General features: G+C 37.4%; 1 protein-coding gene across 2 annotated transcripts in view; it reads right to left on the bottom strand.

Annotated features, from left to right (window-relative positions):
• The window catches only part of cd2ap (CD2-associated protein), a 277,447-nt gene extending 276,416 nt beyond the window's left edge, over positions 1-1,031 (bottom strand). The window contains exon 1 of one of the 2 annotated variants that reach the window (XM_028796811.2): positions 631-1,031. In XM_028796811.2, coding sequence (XP_028652644.1) covers positions 631-634 — 4 coding nt within the window. In that variant the 5' untranslated portion in view covers positions 635-1,031. The remainder of the gene's footprint in view (positions 1-630) is intronic. The other variant, XM_028796810.2, reaches the window with a different exon arrangement.
• Between the last annotated feature and the right edge of the window lie 17,372 nt (positions 1,032-18,403).

Genomic DNA, 18,403 nt, shown 5'->3' with positions numbered 1-18,403 from the left:
TTGTTCAGTACGGGATAACAAGGCAGCGTATACTCTTGGCACCGGATAACAGATTAAAAAAAAAAAAAAAAAAGGAAAACACAAACATCAAATTCACAGCTAGCTATGTCGCGAGTTGTCGCACTTGGTTTAACCGAACCAGTCTAATGGGCTAGAACCAGTAAAGTCCTGATGTTTTGCTGGGTGCAGGCCGCCTTTCCTAAAGGGTAGGGTCGGTGGGTGCCAAGCATGTGTAGCAGAAGCAGACGTCGACCTGTGTTGCATTCTTTGCATTACGTCAGGTGCGATAACGATTTGTGTGGTAGGCTGAGAAAGGCACATAGGTGTGTCAAATACAAAGGGACACAGAAGGCAATAGTGCATGGTTCACGATACCAGACGGCCGAAACATTTCTTTTTCTCTCTTTACCCGAGCGTCACTAGTGTGATGAATTAATGTACAATTATTTTCAAACTCAACTCGTGCACTTCCAAACACACCTGGAAAATAAGACGCCCCCTCCCCCAAAACCACTAACCCATATAAAAGAAACGGAAATATACACAACCCTGTCACTTTAAGTTTCTAGACGTCGCTACAGTTCCTTGCAACTACAAATATAACATGAAAAAAGATAACAAAAAACGTACCCATGCTGTCCCCGAACAGAGGACTCCTCTTCTCCTTTCCGTTTTTATCCCAGTGTTTCTTGGTGGGTTTTTATCGTATGTGTATCTGGACGCTCCGATATCTACTCCCTCTTGGCAAAAGAAAGCACTTCCACGTTCAAGTGTTTGGTTAATAAACCTATTCTAAAATAAAATGTTCAATCATCTATTCTATTGGGTCTTTTCGTTAAAACTAAATGTCTAATGGAAGTTAGATCCGGTCCCCTTCTTCCAGACTTGTCTTGAAAACTCTTATGTTTGCCACACACACGCACACACATCCACAAAACAGCAGAAAACTCCGCGAGATTTCTCTCAAGGATCCCGCGAGATCGCCTCGCTGGAAAGTTGAAGTGCGGAGGAGCTGCTAGCTCTAAGAAGAGGGATATGGGATACGTAGCCCGCGTGGAACTTTGGGACTGGAAACAGGCACGCGGAGGCTGGCGGGATGCTGCATGAAGGACGGAGTTGTCAGCAGAGCAACAGAGGGCGCAGCTTTCGACTACACTTCATTCGCCTGCGGTGCAGTCCTTCCCATGTTCAAAAATAGAAAACTCTTTTACTCCTGCTCGGCTACTGAACCGAAGACGAAAGCAACGTGTTTCCTAGTTACACGTCACGTCGCTGAAATGTTGCGAGATTGGAAGCGTTATATGACATGTTTTCAACTTATTTGTAGGGCTCAGAAAGAGAAAAAGGTAACAAAATAATTATTGCCAGTACTTTTCCCAGCTTACAAAGCATCATATCGTGCAATTCAAAACTAAATTAATTAAATAACAAACGACATACTGTTAGTGTCCATTTTTCCACCGTCTTTGTTTTTGCATCATAATGTAATTGGCCGTCTTTTGATTCTTATATGGTAAGTTATGGTTGAAAATGTACTTTCCTAATGTGTTCGGGCTCGAAATGGTTTCCAAATTGTCAGTTCCATGGCGTGCTTATTTCTTAACTCTTTAAGGAGTGGTGGCTCTGAGGCTAGGGATCTGCACTGACAATCGGAAGGTTGCCGGTTCGAATCCCGTAAATGCCAAAGGAGACTCTGCTCTGTTGGGCCCTTCAGCAAGGCCCTTAACCTGCAATTGCTGAGCGCTTTGAGTAGTGAGAAAAGCGCTATATAAATGCAAAGAATTATTATTATTATTATTAAGCCAATACACCTCATAATATTTATTCGTTAACCTCGACATTATATACGTTATGTTCATAGGAATTATGAAAATACCCGTAAATGCTGACTCACCGATACGAGGAAACTCCTACATTTGATACACCGTTAGACGTGTTTCCCCACTAGAGATAAAAAAAAACCCTAATTTTAGGCCATTTTGGACCCTATTTTGTGCAGGAAATTACACCCTTACGGTAAAGAGTAACCCAATAGGTGTAAATGATAATAAGGACTTGAAGTTGTACATGCTACATCAGCCGACCTCAGGGATTCACCCTCAAATAGGGTTCAAGGGGTCAAAGTTGCTCATTTTTATATAACTTAGAAAAAAAACTAGGGTCCGTTATATAGGCATTTAGTGTGTCATTTTATGCTGTTTTAAGGTTGAATGTCAGGAGTATACAATTTTTGATACTTGATTCTTTACTTTTGGTACTAGCCCAGTAAGGGCCAATCCAAGAAGGTTACAAATGGCAAATGTCAAACATAAGCGTGTGGGGGTGTTGTTTTTTTTTACTGTTTCAAGGTCAGTGATTGCAAGTATGGTTTTGATTTTTTACTAGGGTTCTAGCCCTCAATGGACCTTTATCAGATTGAAAAATGACCAATTAACAGCATTAACATAAAAATTAAACCAACATTTATTTATTGTGAATTTCCCATTGGGATTAATAAAGTATCTATCTATCTATCTATCTATCTATCTATCTATCTATCTATCTATTCTGGATTAATAATTGATGCAAATGATAACCGTTCATCACATGATTTAAGCTTGTGAATGTTTTGTTAAAGTAGAACTTATTTAGAAGATTAATAGCAGTTCAGGAATGAAAGAGTATTTGAGCTGGTTGCTTTTTACCATTAGAACATTGAACCTTTGATCTGATGGCACCAATTGAAATTGAGAATGTGTTGGATGAGTCCTGTCTGACAGAATACCCTCTGCTTTCCATAATACCTTAATATCCCATGAGAAAGCAACAAAAGAATACAATTGAAGTGGTACATGTGATGATATTCATTTGATTTTCAGAAGGCTTTTGATAAGCTACATGGAAAATTAATTATCAAAATAAAAGAAGTGGGAATTCAGGGTGTGATCTATATAAGTGGGTACAAATTTGGCTCAAACATAGGAGGCAAAAAATTATGGTGATGGGAATGTTTTCAGAATTTTGTGATGTTTAAAGTGGTTACTCGAAGGCTAATAGGATGTTAGGTTATATATCATGAGGTATGGAGTATAAATCCAAAGGGTTTATGCTTAGGTTATAATGCACACGTAAGTTCTTCCCTGGAGTACTGTGTTTAGGTTTGGTTTCCATATTGCAAAAAAAAATATAGCAGCACTACAGAAATTTCAGAGACGAGCAGCTAGGCTGAATCTATAATTAAGAAGTATGAGCTTGGAGGAGAGATTGAAGGAGTTGAACCCTTTCAGTTTAAGCAAACAAATTAAGATGGAACATGATTGAAGTGTTTAAAATTATGAAAGGGATTAGTAGAGTAGATTCAAGTTATTACGTTAAAGTAAATTTTGCAACAACAACATGGGGACACGGTTGGAAACTTGTTAAGGGCAAATTTTTCAGAAATGTTAGTTATTCTTCAAGCAAAGAACCATTAACACATGGAATAAATTACCAAGTAGAGTGGCAGAGAACAGGACTTTAGGGATCTATAGATCTCAACTTGATGTTATTTTAGACAATCTAAATGAACAGGACGGACAAATGTGATGGGCTGAAAGACCTGTCATTGTCACAGTTTTTTTTAATGTTTTAATGTCCTGATATGGCATAAAGTTAATACATTGGTAGCCACAGTTCCCCACCCTTGTCAATGCAATATTACATGTTTGAACATGTAACCATGGAAGCTGGTGATACTGTTGCAAGTTTGTTTCAGAATTAAATTGGTTAAATGTTTTAATTACATTCATTTTGCTTATTTCTCATGTATTATGCATTATTTAAGAGGGTTACAGAGAGTCCGGATCTGTCAATTTTGTTATTTAGGGATACGTAATTTACAGTAAGTTTTGCATTCTTTATACGGCTGTTAAACTAAAACATCCATCTATATATAAGCATCTCATCATTAGCTATGAAATCATAATGTGCTTTATGAATCCAGAATAGAACATTCAACAAATGTTTGCCTGTGCCTCTCCTTTTGGACACAGTTGTATGAATACCATTGTGTTTGCTGCTGTGGACAATTGCTGTTCTACACTTTAGACAAGAGCTATCATTATAATGTAAGCACTCAACAAAGCTTTTAATTGTACTGCACTGCTATAATGTTTGTGTGAGGGTTTTTTTTCCTCTTCATTTTCAGCAAACAGTGATGTGTGTTGTAAAGGAGGAATATATAAGTCTACCCATTCATTTTCTGAACCTGCTTAAAACTTGTAGGGCCACAGTAAATTTGCATTAGGGTGTACTGCTTAAACCAGCGCAAAATGAGGCAACAGTTATTTGCAGGGCATACTTATTTATACAGTTCAGATTGATACCAATTAACCTAATAAACACATCTTTTGGATGCCATAGGAAAGAAGAAGCTCCATACAGAAACTGACCAGACTAGGAATTGTATTTAGAACCCTGAAATGGTATGGCTTTAGTGCAAACCACTGTTGCATGTAACTTTATGCATTATGAGGTTCATTCTGTAGTTTATGCATGGTAAACTCATTCTAAGAAAATATATCCCATTTAGCTCTGTCCATGATGTGAGATTCAGTTACACAGTTTTATGCACACATTAACATAAAGTCACATAATTTGCTTGATATAATATGGTTTTACTAACTTACACATATTTTGTTCTGTCTTATAAAGATAGAGGTCACTCAGTTACACAAGGTTCTTTTCAAATGGCCATACATCACTGTAACATACTGCCATGCTATTTGGTTCTGTCTTTTGAAGAACTCTTGGCAGTGTTCAAGTCTCGTGAGCACCCAAGCACATACTATAATTCATGAACATTATACATTTTGTAATATATCACATTTCATAATTTTATATGTAATATAACATTTTTGGATTACTTTATAAGACTTTGTATTTCTATCAGTAAGATCACTAAAACAATATAGCAGTGTTTCACCAGTCTGATCTAAAGGGAAGAATATATTCATTAATTTATTTGGAGGAATTCTTTTATGTTGTGGATTGTCTGGTCTATCTTATTTAAAAAAAAAAAAAAAAAAAATCTGACAATTGCTGAAAAAAAGCAGACTCTTCACTATAAATTGGACTGCAAAAGAATTTGCTTTTTTTTTTTTGAATGAATAGAGCTCTTGCTAGTTCTGTTTTTGAAAATCTTCAACATAACAGGATGCACCAAAAAACTTACAGAATATCTCTTACTGCAAATAAATCTGTCACTAATTTGGCTGGGTGGCACAGTGGTTATTGCTACTGCCTTGCAGAACCAGCATCCTAGATTTGAGCCCCAGTTGTCTGGTTGTTCTCATTTCGTCAGGGTTGGTTTTTTTTTTATGAAGTCTGGTTTCCCTCCCATACCCATATATACTTGCAAGCTATGTTAATTGGCATCTCTAAATTGGCCAAGTGTAAATGAACTCTTTAATGTACTGCAGCCTTTGTGTCTTGTTCCTAAAACTGCCCTAGATAGGGTATGGCCCCCTATGAATCTGAATTGGGTTATCTAGATATTTGCAAGCAGTACTGATCTTGCAGTTTATTGAAATATCTAAAGTAAAATTATTTTTAGTTGCTTCAATAATTTGTCTGATGTCAAATGACCCAAGTAAGAAAAGATTATTTTGTTTGTATATTATGAAATTATTGTGAAATGGATTATGAAATGGATGGATGGTTATGTTTGAACCTAAAAAAGGTTCATGAAATAAATAAACTAATTTTTGTTAGATTTTTACTGATTGCAAAATATGTACACTATTTGTTTTTCATGTTATTTTCTTTTAAATATATATAAAATACAAAGTCTGGAGATTACCAGCAAACTTCTATGATCTAGTGATGCCAGCACAAGTACAAGAATAACGATACAGCTTACACTAATCCGTCTAACCAGGCTTTCTTTCCATATCAGAAGAAGCACAGTGCCAACTCAAAGTAAATAAAATGGAAATCTATTATCCTAGTGCACTTAAATTAAATTAGCATTATACACATAAACTCATACTTGCTGATATTTTAGCACATTGGACATTTTCAAATAGAAACAATATAAAATTAACTAACACTGGATGTAAAAAAGCTCATTTATCCCTGGAAAAGAAAGTTGAGGATCAAAAGTATGTTGCACACTCAGCCTAATCTCCTTCTGTCACACCTTACCAACCCTTCTTGCAACTATGATTGTCAGGTAAAGGTAATGCAAGAAATCTACTTTTCTCATTAACAACTGCCTGGTGTACTTTTTATGTGCCCTTCAATTCATTGGAAAGGTGCCATTATAATCCACCTCTGTCCTTTGCTCTCTGGATCAATTGTTAATGTCGCAAGTCACTTGTATTACTGACAAGATGGAAGTATAAACTATCAGTGGAGAGATTTGCTTAGCAAAATTCACTAGCCAGCACTCTTGATGCATACTGTTTAAAAATATCAAAATTCATGGAGCTTTCAAGCATGAATAAAAGGCAGACCATGACAACTATAAATGCAACATGCAGTCTAACAAGTGTTTTATTTATTTGGTCAGCTTTCAGCTTTTAATGTTCACTGGCTCTGTGAGTGTACTCTGAAGTGAACCGGTGCCCTCTTAAGTATTGATTACTTCCCTGTGTTTGATGTTACTGAGACAGGCACTATCCTTCACAGCAATGTCTATTTATATACAGTACATCAGCTACTACTGTTGTCTTTATTATCAGTTGTTGTTATCATTAATAATATAGTTATTGTCGTCTTGTACTGTGTTTATGTATATATTGCACCATGTCTCTGGGGAACCTTATTGTGTGCCACTGTATCGTGCAATGCTGTGTATGGATTATATGACAATAAAGCCACATCACTTGAGTTAGTCTTGTATGGAAATTTTTCCTATTAAAAATTCAGGTATGAAAGTCGTATGTTCCTAATGCCATACATTTTCAGTATTTTTTCACAAGCTGGACAGTTACAATAATGTATGCCGAAGGATCGGTATTCTTATTGGTTAAAAATTGGGAGTTATCCTGACCTTGGAGTGGATTTCTTTGTAGCAAAAAAATTGAAGTCATAACATTTTAACTGAGAACTATTGAAGTAGTTTTTAGGTAGTATGAAAAATTAAATTCTTTAAGACAGCAAAATCTTTCAGATATGTATGTATGTTATATGCAGCAAGGGTTTTACTTCAAATGTGTCCAAAAACATACAGTACATTCAGAAAGTTTTCATACCCCTTCACTCTATTCACATTTTGCTGTTTTGTAGCCTTGTGGTGAAATCATTTAAGTTCATTTTTCCCTCGTCAAGCAACACCCAACACCCCAGAATGACAAAGCAAAAACAGGAGTTTAAAACTTTTTGCAAATTTATTAAAAATAAAAAAAAATATGGAGATATCACATTGACACAGGTATATAGACCCCTTGCTATGACACTTAAGTTTGACTCTGGTGCATCGTGTTATATTGATCATCATTGGGGTGTTTCTACATCTTGTTTGGAGTCCACCTGTGGTCAGATTAATTGATTGGCTGTGATTAGGAAAGGCACACACCTGTCTGTATAAGGTCCCACAGTTGGCAATGTGTGTCAGAGCAAAACCCAAGCCATGAGGTTGAAGGAATTGCCTGCAGAACGTAAGAGACAGATATGGAGAAGGCTACAAAAAATTCCTGTAGCATTGAAGGTTCCCAAGAGCATAGTGGCCTCCATATTTTTTCCCAGACAGACTAAGCAAACGTGTAAGAAAGGCCATCGTAAGAGAGTTAATCAAGAACCTCATGGACACTCTGACTTAGATTCAAAGAATCCATGTGCAGATGGTAGAAATATCCATAAGGACAACCCTCACTGTAGCACTCCACTGATCTGGGCTTTATGACAGAGTAACTAAACAGAAGCCTCTCCTCAAGAAAAGACTCATGGAAGCCCATTTGGAATTTGCAAAAAAGCATCCAAAAGAACTGTTGAACTGTGAGAAACAAGGTTCTCTGGGTTGATGAAACCAAAATTATCATGTCTGGAATAAACTAGGCACTGCAAATCACCTGTGCAAGGACATTCCAACGGTACAGCATGGTGGAGGCAGACTCATGCTTTGAGGTTATTTTTCAAGGACTAGTCGGGAGTGAGGGAAAGTTGAACAAAGCAAAGAACAGAGATATCCTTAATGAAAACCTGTTCCAGGGTACTCTGGACATCTGACTGGGCCAAAGGTACACCTTCCAACAGGACAGTAAGTTTACACACGATGCAAAAACAACACCGGGGTGGCCAAGTAACAACTCTGGGAATGTTCTTCAGTTGCCTAGCCAGAGCCCCTGAGAGATCCGAAAATAGCTATCTACCGATGGTCTCCATCCAACCTGACACAACTTGAGAGTATCCGCAGAGAAAAATGTCACAAAATAGGTGTGCAAAGCTTTATGTTCAAACCCAAGAAGACTCCAGGCTGTAATCGCAGCCAGAGGTGCTTCGAGCCCCGGGTTAACAACGACCGCCACCAGTACTGTTAGTCAACAGGGTGCTGGCAGAAATTGGGCTACTGTTGGCCTAAGAAGAGGGGGGAGACGTGTCCGGAGGCAGGAGGAAAGTAAAGAGAGTGGAACTGAGGGTAGGAACTTTGAATGTGGCAGTATGACTGGTAAGGGGAGAGAGTTAGTCGATATGATGGAGAGAAGGAAGGTTGATATATTGTGTGTGCAAGAGACTAAATGGAAGGGGAGTAAGGCCAGGTGGATTGGAGGTGGATTCAAATTGTTCTTTCATGGTATGGATGGGCGGAGAAATGGAGTAGTAGTTATTCTGAAGGAACAGTATGTCAAGAGTGTTTTGGAGGTGAAAAGAGTGTCAGACAGAGTAATGATTATGAAGCTGGAAATTGGAGGTGTGATGATGAATGTTGTTAGTGCATATGCCCCACAAGTTAGGTGTGCAATGGGTGAGAAAGAAGATTTTTGGAGTGAGTTGGATGAAGTGATAAACAGTGTACCTAAGGGACAGAAAGTGGTGATTGGAGCGGATTTCAATGGGCATGTTGGTGAAGGGAACAGAGGAGACGAGGAGGTGATGGATAGGTATGGTGTCAAGGAGGGGAATGAAGAAGGTCAGAGGATAGTGGATTTTGCCAAAAAGATGGACATGGCTCTGGTGAATACTATGTATTTTCAGAAGAGGGAGGAACATAGGGTGACGTACAAGAGTGGAGGAAGATGCACACAGGTAGATTACATCCTATGCAGAAGAGTTGATCTGAAGGAGACTGAAGACTGCAAAGTGGTGGCAGGGGAAAGTGTAGTTAAGCAGCATAGGATGGTGGTCTGTAGGATGACGTTGGAGATCAAGAAGAGGAAGAGAGTGGGGGCAGAGCCAAGGATCAAATGGTGGAAGTTGAAAAAGGAAGACAGCAAGGTTGAGTTTAGGGAGGAGGTGAGACAGGCACTGGGTGGCAGTGAAGAGTTAGCAGACATCTGGGAAACTACAGCAGATGTAGTAAGGGTGATTGGCGTGACATCTGGAAAGGAAGGAGGAAAAGGAAACCTGGTGGTGGAATGAGGAAATACAGGAGAGTATACAGAGGAAGAGGATGGCAAAGAAGAAGTAGGATAGGTAGAGAGATGCAGAAAGTAGAAAAGAGTACAAGGAGATTAGGCGCAAGGTAAAGAAAGAGGTGGCGAAGGCTAAAGAAAAGGCGTATGAGAGGTTGGACACTAAGGAGGGAGAAAAGGACCTGTATCGATTGGCTAGACAGAGGGACTGAGCTGGGAAAGATGTGCAGCAGGTTAGGGTGATAAAGGATAAAGATGGAAACGTACTCACAAGTGAGGAGAGTGTGTTGAGCAGATGGAAAGAGTACTTTGAGAGGCTGATGAATGAAGAGAACCAGAGAGAGAAGAGGTTGGATGATGTGGAAATAGTGAATCAGGAAGTGCAACAGATTAGCAAAGAGGAAGTAAGGACAGCTATGAAGAGGTTGAAAAATGGAAAGGCCGTTGGTCCAGATGACATACCTATGGAAGCGTGGAGGTGTTTAGGGGAGATGGCAGTGGAGTTTTTAACAAGATTGTTTAATGGAATCTTGGAAAGTGAGAGGATGCCTGAGGAGTGGAGAAGTGTACTGGTGCCGATATTTAAGAATAAGGGGGATGTGGAGGACTGCAGTAACTACAGGGGAATAAAATTGATGAGCCACAGCATGAAGTTATGGGAAAGAGTAGTGGAAGCTAGGTGAAGAAGTGAGGTGATGATTATTGAGCAGCAGCATGGTTTCATGCCAAGAAAGATCACCACAGATGCAATGTTTGCTCTGAGGATGTTGATGGAGAAGTTTAGAGAAGGCCAGAAGGAGTTGCATTGCGTCTTTGTGGACCTGGAGAAAGCATATGACAGGGTGCCTCGAGAGGAGCTATGGTATTGTATGAGTAAGTCGGGAGTGGCAGAGAAGTACGTAAGAATTGTACAGGATATGTACGAGGGAAGTGTGACCATGGTGAGGTCTGCAGTAGGAGCGACGGATGCATTCAAGTTGGAGGTTGGAGTTTTTAATAAAATTTAAAACCAAAGTGTTTTTACCCTTAGTTTTCTGTTTCTCCCTCCACTTTCCAATTGCATGCATCTGGAAATCTGTAAGTGGTTTTCATGTAGTTATAGAGTAATGCATTCTTTCCCGGTTCCTGATATAACTGTTGTTTTAAATATGTTTTATTGGTACGCACTAGCATTCTTTAATTTCAGAATACGTATAATCCCTCATTTTAGGAGAATGTCAGGAGATTTTGTCATTTCTGTCTCCAGTTTATGCATAGGAGTCTTGTGTTAGTGTGCAGTTCAAATGCCACTTTAGAACAATATCGCTGAGAAAGAAGTTAACTTACTATAAAAAGACTTTCCAGTTTTGGTGTTTAGAGATTAAATAACAGCATATTAAGTTGGTTATCTTGTTCTACAAGTTTTGTTGTTGTCTCTTGCATTTTGGGAAATGGTTCACCTTATGGTGCCCTAGCTTTTCCATGTCTGCTTTTTATGAGATTACTGTATATGTTTTAGTTCCCATATTAAATAAGTAAATCTTACATTTAGGTACTGTGTATTCTGTCTCCCTGCGAGTCAAGTTTGAATGATTTATATTTGCAGGTCTATTTCATCTTGGGATCTGATGTGCCGAGTTTTGCTTTATGTAAATAGGTCCTGCCTGATTTAATAACGTTCACTCCAGACAACTGTTAAAATTATTTTTTAATTTATTCACATTTTCCCAAGTTGGAATGAGGCCTTAGGACTAAAGACTAAACAGAATCACATATTAGCCACATATATGTAGAATATAGGAGCATGTGGCATAAGGAAATTACACCTGCATCAGCAATAGACTGCTGTTTATCTCCAGGAAAGAAAGAGTTCCTATTATCTTGTGTGAATTTCAATGGCATGTGTAAAATCCTCATAGTCATGTTTGGTCTCTAAATTAATGATATGGTGAATCTTTTTTCATGTGTTTTCAAAAGGTTGTGTTTCTCTTACTTTTTCTCTGAAAAAAAATTCTATAATTATGCATCTTAATGAAGCTGAGCCCAGGTATGCATTGTCTGGGAAAAGCTGTGGGGTTTATGGTCTGCTTTCCCTCTCTTTGTATATCATGGCAGAAGAAGGAACTGATGTTGAATTTTAAAGCCAGATAGATAGATACTTTATTAATCCCCAAGGGGAAATTCACATACTCCAGCAGCAGCATACTGATAAAAAACAATATTAATTAAAGAGTGATAAAAACACAGTGCAAGTTAAAAAGTGCAAGGTGGAGAGTGTGAGGCAGGTATAACAGTCAATAACATTGTATAATGTTACCGTTTACCTCCCCGGTGGAATTGAAGAATCGCATAGTGTGAGGGAGGAATGATCTCCTCAGTCTGTCAGTGGAGCAGGACAGTGACAGCAGTCTGTCGCTGAAGCTGCTCTGTCTGGAGATGATACTGTTCAGTGGATTCTCCATGATTGACAGGAGCCTGCTCAACGCCCTTCTCTCAGCCACAGATGTCAAACTGTCCAGCTCCGTGCCTACAATAGAGCCTGCTTTCCTCACCAGATTGTCCAGGTGTGAGGCATCCATCTTCTTTATGCTTCCTCCCCACCACACCACCGCGTAGAAGAGGGCGCTCACCTCAACCGTTTGATAGAACATCTGCAGCATCTTATTGCAGATGTTGATAGATGCCAGCCTCCTAAGGAAGTATAGTTTGCACAGAGCATCAGTATTGGCAGTCTAGTCCAGTTTATCATCCAGCTGCACTCCCAGGTATTTATAGGTCTGTACCCTCTGCACACAGTCACCTGTGATAATTACGGGGTCCGTAAGAGGCCTGGTCCTCCTAAAATCCACCACCAGCTCTTTGGTTTTGCTGGTGTTCAGTTGTAGGTGGTTTGAGTCGCACCATTTAACAAAGTCCTTGATTAGGTTCCTATACTCCTCCTCCTGCCCACTCCTGATGCAGCCCACGATAACAGTGTCGTCAGCGAACTTTTGCTCTAGTTGGATGAGTCTTAATCTGTGACTAATTTTAGAATATATGTTTCACATTTACAAATGGAAGACTAATATATCTGGTTTCTTGAATGCATTTTTTGCAATTTTTATAATTTTATTCCATTGTGTTACTGTATATAATTTTGAGTTTGCTATTAATAAATTGTCAAATTAGTGTACTGGTTGTCTGCCTGCTATCATTGTAATTAATGCTGAAAAGATATTTAACTGTGGACACACACTAGAATTCTGCAACTAAGGTTTGCAGCCTGAATATTTCTGTTTGGTGAGTATTCTTTAATAGTCTTTGAATTAAACGTAACATAGAGTACGTTAAATTAAGCTGTGTAGCCTCTGATGCTTTATCCTGAAACACACACAAAAGAAGGGTGCTTAGCCTCAGTGTTACATGTGACATTTTATTTATATAGCACACACTGTGATAAGTACTTAGCCCCTGAAGTTTTATTATAAAACCTGTGCTTATTAAGCAGCCTTAACCTCTGAGGTTTCAGATAAAAGTGACTACTAGCGTTTGATGTATTGCTTTCTAGTGGAATATAAACCAAATCCTTGCAAAAATAGTAAGTCAAGCTAACTCAAATATTACAGTACCTTTATAAGTAATTTGTATCATGTAAAATTGATCTTTTAGACCAAAAAGAAATAAATTGTAACCAGATTAATGGTCAAAGACTGTATAGAAAGTGGGTGAGTTAAAACATAACATCTGGCTAAACTTGTGACCTGATTAAAACATCTACATATCACAAGCTGGTCTAAAGGGCAAGTGTGAAGGCAAAAATGGAGAACAAGTGAAATACTATACATCCTAATAACAAGCAGGAGAATGTGTACCGCACATTTAAAAACTCCACCTGCCATCATTTAAGCATAAAACATGGAGAAAATTGTGGAGCCTTCCAGTCATGCCAGTAGATATTTTACAGACACAGTGTAATCCACAGAGTCTCCACTGCTCATAAGAATTCATCAGTTAAAAGAAGAGAATGAAATCTAAGAATTTTGTGCTTATGTAATTTGATATTCAGTTTAAAATTCTGTTTACATTATTCTGAATTTTTAACCTCCAAAGTTCTTAACAAGCATTGAATTAAGATAGTTAAAAAATAGCTTCTCAGTAGACTATTGTTCACCAAAAGACAGCGGTAATAATCATTTTTCTGCATTTCAAACAGAAGCAAAAATAACACTCTTGTTAATTTCTTACAACTGAGGACTGAAATAAAGGTAAAAATGGCTGGAGCAAAAGCCTATCGCCATCATAACCCTCCTGATTTGGCCACAGAAGCTTACTAGCTAGCAAAATCAAAATTAATTTTTAATATAGAAACCAATTCCTATTATTACATTAAAAGTTTTAATTATGCTAAGAACAATAAAACAAAAACACTAATAATAAAGAACATCATATAAGTTATACATCCCTGGTGTGAGCATGTAGCAAATGGCAGGGCCATGTTATTGATTCTGTAATAAACTGACACGAGTCTCATTAATTTTAGTGTGCTGCAGAGGTGGAATGAAGCATTTGCAAGAGTCCTTGACTAGCCATAATAGTTTGGAAGCTTATATTTAACAAACTGTTTATTCAAGGAGACCAGTATTGGTGATTTCTGCATCCTGTTTGTTTTTAAGTCTATTTATGAAAGTTGTTTATTTTATTTTCTTTGTTCTACCAGTAAGCCACAATCACATAGTGTTAAGTCAGCAGGTTATAAACATACATTTTATGTAAAAAATTGAGAGTCTCCAGTGTGTGATTAATCTCATGTACAGCACTGAGAAAGAAAGCTGGGTCCACTTTCTGTGTATGTATCATTGATTTCATTTAAAGCCTTCCTCAGTCGGAACCATCCTGAGTGTGTAATCTTGTTCATTACATGACTAGCATAGCATACCATAGAATTCTCAAACCATCTTAATTTAATTCAGAATTGCAGAGCATATCCCTGCAGCATTATGCACTAGGCAGGAAATAGCCCAGGGCAAGGCCCAATATACAAATAGCATTACATAAAAGTACTCTGCTTACAAAGAAACATGCCATTGGAAGTCTCAAAGGTTACATGACTTATTAATAAAAGTCTAATGTAAAAAAATACATTATGAATCATTGTCAATATGAATGAAATGACACTGTTTGCCGCCAGAAGAATACCACTTAAGAGAATGCCACATGTTACTGCATCCTGTTTCCCCTGATCATCCTTGAGATGTTTCTGCAGATTAATTGGAGTCCACCTGTGGTAAATTCAGTTGACTGGACATGATTTGGAAATGCACACACCTGTCTATATAAGGTCCCACAGTTGACAGTTCATGTCAGAGCACAAACCAAGCATGAAGTCAAAGGAATTGTCTGTAGACCTCCAAGACAGGATTGTCTCGAGGCACATATCTGGGGGAGGTTACAGAAAAATCTCTGCTGCTTTGAAGGTCCCAATGAGCACAGTGGCCTCCATCATCTGTAAGTGGAAGAAGTTCGAAACCACCAGGACTCTTCCTAGAGCTGGCCGGCCATCTAAACTGAGCGATCGGGGGAGAAGGGCCTTAGTCAGGGAGGTGACCAAGAACCTGATGGTCACTCTGTCAGAGGTCCTCTGTGGAGAGAGGAGAACCTTCCAGAAGGACAACCATCTCTGCAGCAATCCACCAATCAGGCCTGTATGGTAGAGTGGCCAGACGGAAGCCACTCCTTAGTAAAAGGCACATGGCAGCCCGCCTGGAGTTTGCCAAAAAGCACCTGAAGGACTCTCAGACCATGAGAAAGAAAATTCTCTGGTCTGATGAGACAAAAATTGAACTCTTTGGTGTGAATGCCAGGCGTCACGTTTGGAGGAAACCTGGCACCATCCCTACAGTGAAGCATGGTGGTGGCAGCATCATGCTGTGGGGATGTTTTTCAGCGGCAGGAACTGGGAGACTAGTCAGGATAAAGGGAAAGATGCAGAGACATCTTGGATGAAAACCTGCTCCAGAGCGCTCTTGACCTCTGACTGGGGCGACGGTTCATCTTTCAGCAGGACAACGACCCTAAGCACACAGCCAAGATATCAAAGGAGTGGCTTCAGGACAACTCTGTGAATGTCCTTGAGTGGCCCAGCCAGAGCCCAGACTTGAATCCGATTCAACATCTCTGGAGAGATCTTAATATGGCTATGCACCGACGCTTCCCATCCAACCTGATGGAGCTTGACAGGTGCTGCAAAGAGGAATGGGCGAAACTGGCCAAGGATAGGTGTGTCAAGCTTGTGGCATCATATTTCAACAAGACTTGAGGCTGTAATTGCTGCCAAAGGTGCATCGACAAAGTATTGAGCAAAGGCTGTGAATTCTTATGTACATGTGATTTCTCCATTTTTTTATTTTTAATAAATCTGCAAAAACCTCAATTTAAAAAGGTTTTATTTTCTTCTTAATAAAAATTTAAAAGCGGTACTTCGCCGGTGCGAAGCGCGTGGATTTGACCGACTGACACATTCAGACATATTCATGAGTGCAGGTACTTCGGAAAGAAAGCACCGTGTAAACCTAAAGTTTAAATTAAGTTCATAGACCTACAAAAGGTTGCCATTCATTTGAGGCAAGATTGCTTTTCTTCTGTACAACTATACGTTGCATTCTCAAGAGTGTGCTTGCACGGCTTCGGATATAGATATATATATATATATGTATGTCTATATATAAATATGTAAGCTTATAAGTACTGCCTTACTTCTCTTTAAGAAAGGAAGATGTAATGATACTTGATTTAAACGATTCCATGTCTTCCTGGGTTTGCTTAGCTTATTGTCAATATCTTTACACGTTTTTTTAAGACTTATTGACTGAAACGGGCTTCCACGAAAAAGTTAGGGCTTTGCTACAGGATACACCCTCCACAAGTTAAGCAAGTAAAAATAAAATATATATTTCTGTTTTATTTAAACCTTTTAAGTTCGTATGCATAGCCCCATTTGGCTGTTTAATTTTTTTTTTCTTTCTTCAGTAATATTTAATCTCCTTAAAGAAAAAGAACATATCCATTTTACTTTTTTTGTATCTCTTTAGTAATATTTTAGTGTAAAAGGATAACCAGTATTTAAACCTTTTATGTTACTTTATACATTTATTTTACACAATGTTGAAAAATTAATAAGAAAGCTACATATTTTGGCAGCTGCTGCTTTAATTTTCAATGAAATGAAAAAAGCTCTCCAACAGAAAATGTCAATGAAGAAGAAACAGTTTGCACTATCTAAAAATGAGAAACCCTCATTTATAAAAGTTTGCTGCAGATGACTTAACTGAAAATAAATGAATAGTTCCTATGTGTATAATACATATTTATCTATTTTACTTATGCCTTTATTCCAGCAACTTACAACATCTGAGGTACAATTTGTTACATTACTTTTGTTTTTTGCAGCACAGGCAGGTGAAGTGACTTCCTCAAGGTCACACAGTGGTGTCAGTACCAGGATTTGAACTGACAAGCTCCGGGTTTACTGAAATATTACTGAAGAAAGAAAAAAAATGAAAACGGGCAAATAGGGCTATGCATACAGATGTCCATCCATCCATTATCCAACCCGCCATATCCTAAATGCAGGAGCCAATAAGTAGATATGTATATATACAGTATATATATATATATATATATATATATATATATATATATATATATATATATGTGAATGTATGTATGTATATATGTATGTCTATATTCATATATATATATATATATGTAGATATGTAAATTTGTATATGTATATATATATATGTATATGTGGATGTGTATATGTATATGTATATATACGTATGTATATGTAGATATGTGTATATGTAGATATGTATATATATGTATATATGTTTATGTATATATATACTTACATAACCTCTTTAACACACTACTTCTCCGCTGCGAAGCGCGGGTATTTTGCTATATATATATATGACAGCAACACTCATAACAATGACAACACAATTACATATATATATGTACATATGTATATATATATATATATATGTGTCAATCTATCTATGTATGTATGTCTAGATATATATATATATGTACATATGTATATATATGTGTATATATATCTAGATGTGTATATATGTAAATATTTATATATATATATATGTGTCTGTGTGTGTGTGTGTGTGTATATATATATATATATATATATATGTATATATATGTGTATATATATATATATATATATATATATATATATATGTATGTATGTGTGTGTGTGTGTATGTATGTGTGTGTGTGTGTATGTATATGTGTGTGTTTATGTATGTGTGTATATATATATGTTGATATATGTATATATATATATATATATGTATATATATGTTGATGTGTATATGTATATATATATGTAGATATGTGTATATGTAGATATGTATATATATGTATATGTATATATATGTTTATGTGTGTGTGTGTGTGTGTATTTTATATATATAAAAGACAGCAACACTCATAACAATGACAACACAATTACATTGACAATCATGTTACGTTATTTTTAAAATGTTTCCTTTTTTTTTTCATAACCTCTTTAACACACTACTTCTCCGCTGCGAAGCGCGGGTATTTTGCTATATGTATATATATCTGGATGTGTATATATATATATATATATATGTATGTATATATATACAGTGGTGTGAAAAACTATTTGCCCCCTTCCTGATTTCTTATTCTTTTGCATGTTTGTCACACAAAATGTTTCTGATCATCAAACACATTTAACCATTAGTCAAATATAACACAAGTAAACACAAAATGCAGTTTGTAAATGGTGGTTTTTATTATTTAGGGAGAAAAAAAAATCCAAACCTACATGGCCCTGTGTGAAAAAGTAATTGCCCCCTTGTTAAAAAATA

Source organism: Erpetoichthys calabaricus, chromosome 3 (assembly GCF_900747795.2).
Source record: "Erpetoichthys calabaricus chromosome 3, fErpCal1.3, whole genome shotgun sequence".
NCBI classification, from domain to species: domain Eukaryota; kingdom Metazoa; phylum Chordata; class Cladistia; order Polypteriformes; family Polypteridae; genus Erpetoichthys; species Erpetoichthys calabaricus.
The sequence above is the reverse complement of the archived record's forward strand: the minus strand, read 5'-3'. Positions and strand labels throughout refer to the sequence as shown.